General features: G+C 48.5%; 1 protein-coding gene across 1 annotated transcript in view; it reads right to left on the bottom strand.

The window, feature by feature from the left end:
• dlgap2a (discs, large homolog-associated protein 2a) overlaps positions 1-7,500 on the bottom strand; it is a gene marked incomplete at both ends in the record, with an annotated part of 410,496 nt that overhangs the window by 388,920 nt on the left and 14,076 nt on the right. The window contains 1 exon segment of the mRNA XM_084311128.1: positions 1,499-1,553. Coding sequence (XP_084167254.1) covers positions 1,499-1,553 — 55 coding nt within the window.

Here is a 7,500-nt window from a genome sequence, read left to right as displayed (position 1 = left end):
GTATATTATATTACTGTAATATTCTGAATAGCAGTTAAAGGGGCATTTGGACGATTTATTTTTAACCTGAATCCTATTGTTCTGTTCTGATAATTGGGACATAAAACACTGAACAGTTACCGGGCAAACAGGCTATACTGACGAAAAGCACCTTAAGGGATCAACCTCCTCTTTTGGAGTGTTTGTCTTCCCGGTATGCTAGCTGACCCCATGGGATTATGGGGGAGCCTCCTCAGAGAACTTCAGAGCCTCCTCCGGAAGTTCTTCGCCCGCACGGTCGGGGTTTGGAATCCCGACCCCTCGGGACACCTCATGGGCCGCGTCGGGGTTTAACGACCCCGACCTCACAAGGTGTGGGAGCGGTAACGTGGGCTTATGTTTTCGCGTACGTTCCCTGGTGGCAATCGGGGCGCGTGGTCGGGTAGTCGCAGGCCCTTCTGTCCCGCGGTCTGCTCACCCTGTGCATCTGTTGGGTGCTGTCCCCTCTTTCGCACAGTCGGTGTCCTGTTCCCCCCGGACCCTCCCCGGACCCTCCCCGGTATTCTGATGGTTGTAGGGGACCTCAGCGGGTGCATTTGTCGGGCTCTCCGCCCTGCTCCGCTCCTACGTCCCATAGAGCAGAGCGTAAGTTATCTACGAAATATAACGAATAGATAGCAAGCGCTCTGCTCCTCAATCACTGAGGACCCCTGATTGTCTTCCTACCGAAGGTCAAGACTCGGGAAGGCGGAGTACGGTCACGCCCCTTGCTTATATGCATATGGGCGGAAGGGGGCCGGACAAGTAAAGGTGCAAGTAGCGGAATTCTTTCAAGGTCACGCCAGGTGACACGGGACATCCCATAGAGCAGAGTGCTCGCTATCTACTCATATAACTAGGGTTATAGGATAACCTTTGTTTTATGTCACATGTCCACCTCACAACACATTGATAGGATTCAGGTTAAATATCAGCAAAATGCCACTTTAACATCCCGGTTAAAGTCATAGATGTTTTCATATCCTGATTACTAATATATCTACCAATACTCATGTATACATGAGTAAACAGAATATTACAAGTATAACTATGGGCATTTAGAACTCACACGGACCACAAAACCCAACCGGGGCAAGGTGTTTAAGTATTCCAGCTAACATCTGCATATCCCAGCGATATTAAAGGTTTCTTATAGTTGGGATACAAGCTTCCATCCTGGCTATTTTATACATGATGAGGTGTTTACATATAGCAACATATTTGAGTATCTCGAATAATATTGGATTTATACCGCATAAAAGTATCCATCATGTCGAAATCTGTCCCATATGAATGGCGATAGGTATCAGCCCACAGATACACACTTAGACATACAGAAACACATCAACAGACGAATATAACTTCTCCCTCCCCCCCCACCCCCCGCCAATCCGCCTCTCTCGCCTGCTGTCTCAGTCCTGCGTGACTGATCGGTTGGGCTGAGAGGAGGCATCTGTTCTGGTCCGCTCTGGTCTCTTACCTGTGTTCCTGTCCGATAAGATACAGCAATGGTTCTGCAGTATGCTCGGCAGCACCTGTAGAGCGAGACAGAGGGGAGGGAGAGAGGGAGAGGGAGGGGGGGTGGACAGAGAAGGATGGAGGGATAGAGAGATAGTGGGAGAGGGAGAGACAGGGGTGAGGTAGAGAATGATGGAGGGAGAGAGATAGAGAGTGCTTGAGGGAGAGGGGGAGAGAGAGGGAGAGAAGAGAGAGAGGGATAGTGGTATAGAGTGAGGAGAGAGATAGGGGGGTAGAGAGAGACAGAGGTAGAGTGATTGAAGGGGAGAGACGGGAGGAGAGGATGAGAGAGGGAGGAGGTAGAGACGGATGGCGGGAGAGAGAGATCGAGAAAAAGAGGAAGAAGAACATTAATACCACACGTTTTGCAGGAGATAAACGAGGTGGAGCTCAGCTGCTGTGACCCACAATTGCAGCAACAGACATCCATTCCTTCACGGTGTTTGCATGAATGGAATCACTCCTCAAATGTATCTAAGCTCTCCCTCCTGCCTCCTGGATCTGATCCTAGCAGCAGAGTACACAAATGATGGTCCTTTAAAAAAGGGCCGTCTATATTTGATCTGCAAACAGTCAAAAGCTGGGACGTGGAAGCAGAGACGCAGCAGTGGGTTGCTCCCTGTTAGGTGATTACTGTAGTTGATTAATCGGTTGGTTTAGTCTTTTCTGAATGGGTTATTTCCTGAGCAATGTTAAGGAGATCCCTGGTGAACAGATTTAAAGGAGCACATTTTGGGAAATACACATAGCAATATTCTCTGACTCTGGGGAAGATGGCAAAGATTGATATCAGTATCATCTCTGTCCAGGTGCATGCTCGTGTAGCTTAGCAGAAGGACTGGAAGCAGTAGGGAGCAGCTATCCTAGCTCCATCAAAAGGGAAGAAATGCAACTTCCAACAACTCCAAAAGTGACGTGCAGAGATGACATTCATGTCAATATTCTCGTCTGACTCTGGGAGAGATGGCAAATATGTGTATCTCCCAAATATGTGTTCCTTTAAAGGGATCCTTCTGCACAATTGCACGTGGGAAACACAATTTTACAATCAATGAATCAATTATTAGCTGTCAAAAATCGTGTGACTATTAGTCGACTAATCATTTCTTTAGTCACGGACAGCTCCTCATCAGTCAATATGGTGAGGTCACTGAAGAAAAAGGCCACTTTTAGAGAATGTCCCTGTCCCACCGGCAGCCTTCCCTACGCCTGGCTCAGGAGGTAGAGCAGTCGTCTGGTAATCCGGAGGTTCCCGGTCCGATTCCCGCTCCTCCCGGGCAGCGTGTCGAAGTGTCCTTGACACTTAACCCCTAATTGCTCCCGATGTGCAGGTTGGCACCTTGCATGGTTGCATCTGCCATCGGTGTGTGAATGTGTGAGTGAATGGGTAAAATGTTCACTCACATTTAGGGAGATCCCCCCTTGAACGTCCCTTCTAAGGTTTCTCCCCTCCACATTGCCTGTGGGGCCTTTTTTTTTTTCTTCTTTTTTTTTTACTATTGCTAGGTTTTTAATGAGTTTTTCCTTACCTTCGCGTGGGGTATGTCTGGGAGTGTTCATTTATTTATTTAACATTTTATTTTGGACTTCATGGTGTTTTTGTTTTGTTCTTGATTTATTGTAATGTTTCTTCTTGACTTGTTTAAAGAAGACGTGTCCGGCCCATGGGGACATTAACATGTGTTGTCGGGCCTTACAAATACATTTTGTTTGATTTATGTGAGGAACAAATTGTAAAGCGCTTTGGATAAATATATAAATGCAGCCATTTATCATTTACGCTGGTCGGATCCATTACAACCTGTGCTGTGAGATCCAACACAACAAGCATTTACTGCACTACTTACAATCAATGACTCACACACACTGTATCCATCATCTCAAAAGTACAAAGGAATCAAAGGTTGCACACTGTACAGTATGCATTATAATATATAATAGCACTAATAGCACTGTTGTGTGCAATGAGTTCGCGTGACTATTACTTTACAGCCAGTCACAAACCTCAATGCTGTTATGGTTTGTAACCGACCCCAATCGCACAACACAAGACAGGTGAGATGGTTTTCCAAGAAACAGATATTTATTTAGAACAGGGAAAAAGGGCACTGTCCCTTTAAGGGAGAAAACACAAGACACTGGAATAACACAAGAGGGGAAGGTAAAGTGCCTATAAGAGGCGGGCAGGAAAAGGGAACACTATGGGAAGGTAAAGGGAACGCCTAAGGGAAGGTTAAGGGAACGCCTTGGGAAGGTAAAGGGAACGCCTAAGGGAAGGTTAAGGGAACGCCTTGGGAAGGTAAAGGGAACGCCTAAGGGAAGGTTAAGGGAACGCCTTGGGACAGAGGACTAGGGACTAGGAGAGCTAGGGATAGAGGACTAGGGACTGGGGAACATAGGGAACAGGTTCTGGGGAACAGAGGGCCAGGTTCTGGTGACAGAGGGAACAGAGGCCCGCGGAGGCGGGCTGGGGACAGGGAGGAACTGGGGACAGAGGACCGCGGAGGCGGGCTGGGGACAGGGAGGAACTGGGGACTGGTGGGAAAAACATCTGGGCCGCTCTGCAGAACAGAGGAGAGGGTTAATATTCAAAGGGAAAAAACAGAGCAGATGCAGAACAGTCCAAATAACAAAGTAACAAAGTAAATACTATCTTCGTGTGAACAAACACACAGTGGGAGATGAAATGTCCAAAATAATATCCACGAGAGAACAAAACAGAGTGGGAGATGAAATGTCCAAACTAATAACTAAGTGAGAACTAACGGAGGCAATACGCTGGGAGAGTGACATCACAATCAAAACTCACCCAGGCGTATGCGTAATGGTACAGGAACAGCAGCGGGAACGGGGGGCAAGAGGCATTACGCTGAGTGAGTGACATCACAATCAAAACTCACCCAGGCGTATGCGTAAAGGTACAGGGACAGCAGCGGGAACGGGGGCAAGGGCACTACGCTGAGTGAGTGACATCACAATCAAAACTCACCCAGGCGTATGCGTAAAGGTACAGGGACAGCAGCGGGAACGGGGGCAAGGGCACTACGCTGAGTGAGTGACATCACAATCAAAACTCACCCAGGCGTATGCGTAAAGGTAAGGGACAGCAGCGGGAACGGGGGCAAGGGCACTACGCTGAGTGAGTGACATCACAATCAAAACTCACCCAGGCGTATGCGTAAAGGTAAGGGACAGCAGCGGGGCGAGGGCATCGCCACCGGGTGGCTGGCTGTCCGAGCCGAGGAACAGAGTGCTGGAACAGTGGCGGTGACGAGGGAGTCGTCCACCGGGTAGCCGACTGTCGGAGCCGAGGAACAGAGTGCTGGAACAGTGGCGGTGACGAGGGTGTCGTCCACCGGGTAGCCGCTGTCGGAGCCGAGGAACAGAGTGCGCGCCACACCTTGGTGTGCGCGTCGGAACAGTGGCGGTGGCGAGGGCGTCGTCCACCGGGTAGCCGCTGTCGGAGCCGAGGAACAGAGTGCGCGCCACACCTTGGTGTGCGCGTCGGAACAGAGAGCTGGAACAGTGGCGGTGGCGAGGATGTCGTCCACCGGGTAGCCGCTGTCGGAGCCGAGGAACAGAGTGCGCGCCACACCTTGGTGTGCGCGTCGGAACAGAGAGCTGGAACAGTGGCGGTGGCGAGGATGTCGTCCACCGGTAGCCGCTGTCGGAGCCGAGGAACAGAGTGCGCGCCACACCTTGGTGTGCGCGTCGGAACAGAGAGACGCCTCGGGGTGCGTCTGCGAGGAGGAGTGTGCCAAGCACGAAGGTCTGGAAGATGCGCGTCGGCGCGCTGAGGTCTGGAGAGCGTGCCAAGCTCGAAGGTCTGGAAGATGCGCGTCTGTGCGCTGGTACGGAGGAGCGTGCCAAGCTCGAAGGTCTGGAAGATGCGCGTCAGTGCGCTGGTACGGAGGAGCGTGCCAAGCTCGAAGGTCTGGAAGATGCGCGTCTGTGCGCTGGGACGGAGGAGCGTGCCAAGCTCGAAGGTCTGAAGTGGAACACTGGAATACCTCCCGTAGAGGATTAGAGAGCGCAGTACAGTGTCTCCCTCCAGGCAAACGGCGGCAGGTGGCGAAGGCTTGAGCGCATCTGGCGCGCTGGTCTGGAGTGGAACACTGGAATACCTCCCGTAGAGAATTAGAGAGCGCAGTACAATGTCTCCCTCCAGGCAAACGGCGACAGGTGGCCAAGGCCCTTGAAGATGCGCGTTGCGCGCTGGTGACTGGAGAGCGTGCCAAGCTCGAGGGTCCGGGAGATGCGCGTTGGTCTAGATGTGCGTCAGGACGAACAGCTGCGCTGGGGTCTGCAGTGGGAGGCGCTGGGGTGCCTCCCGTGGAAGTTACAGGGAGCGCAGAACAGTCTCCTCCACAGGCTACGCGCGACAGCAGACGAAGGCTGGAGCAAACATCTCAAGGCTGGAGAGATCCATCTTACAGCATTGGTAGACCAGAGGATCTCCCGAAAGAGTCTAGATGTTAGAGAATATGACTCAGCATGAATACAACACGACCCACGCCAAAACGAGGGGAAGCGCCCTGGTATTTAAAGCCCACAGGGGGACTAATTAGCCTGCCATCACAGGTGCGAGAGATAATAGAATATCAAACAGGTGTGGCCACTAAGGGTAAGGAACGAGAGGGTGGGGGCTAGAGAGAGTGAGTAGGGAATTCCTAACAGTAGGCTTAAAGAAGACAGAGAAAAGGTAGTGAGCAGCGGGCAAAACCTCACAAATGCACTGTGACAAGACAGCATCTATATATAAAACACTGGGCAGATGAATGAATCTGTTCATTTGACATATATATATACAAAAGATAATAAAAAAAAAGAGAAACAGATAAACAAATCATAGTGTACCCAGGCTGTTTGAAGAAGGAGTAGGAAGAAATATACACTTTTTTCTTTTTTTTTTTACCCCTTTTTAACTATTCATCACAAATTATATAATTGAATCTATTGTTAATTATATATATAAACACTGTATCTCTATATAATCCAATACATTTATATAAATATATAATATACAGTATACTAAATAAATACCATATAATATACACAATTTCTTCAATTTTTATTTACATCTTACACATCCCAATCAACACACTTCCTCTTCCAGATACCTATTTAAAAAATATTTTTTTGTACATGTTTTTATTAAACTGATTTATGTTTGTACAATGTTTAGCTTTAACTCCAGACTGTTCCACATTCATACAAAGAGGAGGATGCCCATAATCTAGCAAAGAAAGATGAGTTCATGTTTTCAAGTTATAATTGCCTTGACAATGACGTTGCTCGTTCCTTTGGAAAGCATGCATTGTCAAAATGACTTTAGTATGATCTCTCTCTCTCTCTCTTCTCTCTCTCTCTCCTCGTACCTCTCTCTCTCTCCTCTTCTCGTCTCTACATCTGTCTCTCTCGCTCTCTCTCTCTCTCTCTCTCTCAAATGTATTTAGTATGATCTCTCTCACTGACAGGCTCATTGTTGTCAAATTAATTTAGTATGATCTCTCTCTTTCTCTCTCTGTCTCTCTTTGTCTCTCTCTATCTGGTTGTCATATCATATTCCCTCCCTCCTCCTCTCCCTCCCTATCTCTCTCTGGTTGTCACGTCGTCCTCCCTCCTCTCTCTCTCTCTCGCTCTATCTGGTTGTCATATTGTCCTCCTTCCTCTCTCTCTATCTCTCTCCCTCTCTCTCTCTCTCTCTCTCTCTCTCTCTCTCTCTCTCTCTCTCTAAAATTGATTTAGTATGATCTGTCTGACTGACAGGCTCATTGTTGTCAAAATTAATTTAGTATGATCTCTCTCTCTCTGTGCGCATGAAAGCTGAGCGAGCTGGGCGAGACTGCGTGTGAGTGAGTTTCTAACTTTTATTCTAACTTTGTTGTGTTTAATGTTATGTTATGAACGAGTTTACAGTAGTTCATCTCAGGCAAAATTGTTAAACATTTCCTGTGAGTAACA

Source organism: Notolepis coatsorum (genome assembly GCF_963971535.1).
Source record: "Notolepis coatsorum genome assembly, chromosome: 3".
Lineage (NCBI taxonomy): Eukaryota > Metazoa > Chordata > Actinopteri > Aulopiformes > Paralepididae > Notolepis > Notolepis coatsorum.
The sequence above is the reverse complement of the archived record's forward strand: the minus strand, read 5'-3'. Positions and strand labels throughout refer to the sequence as shown.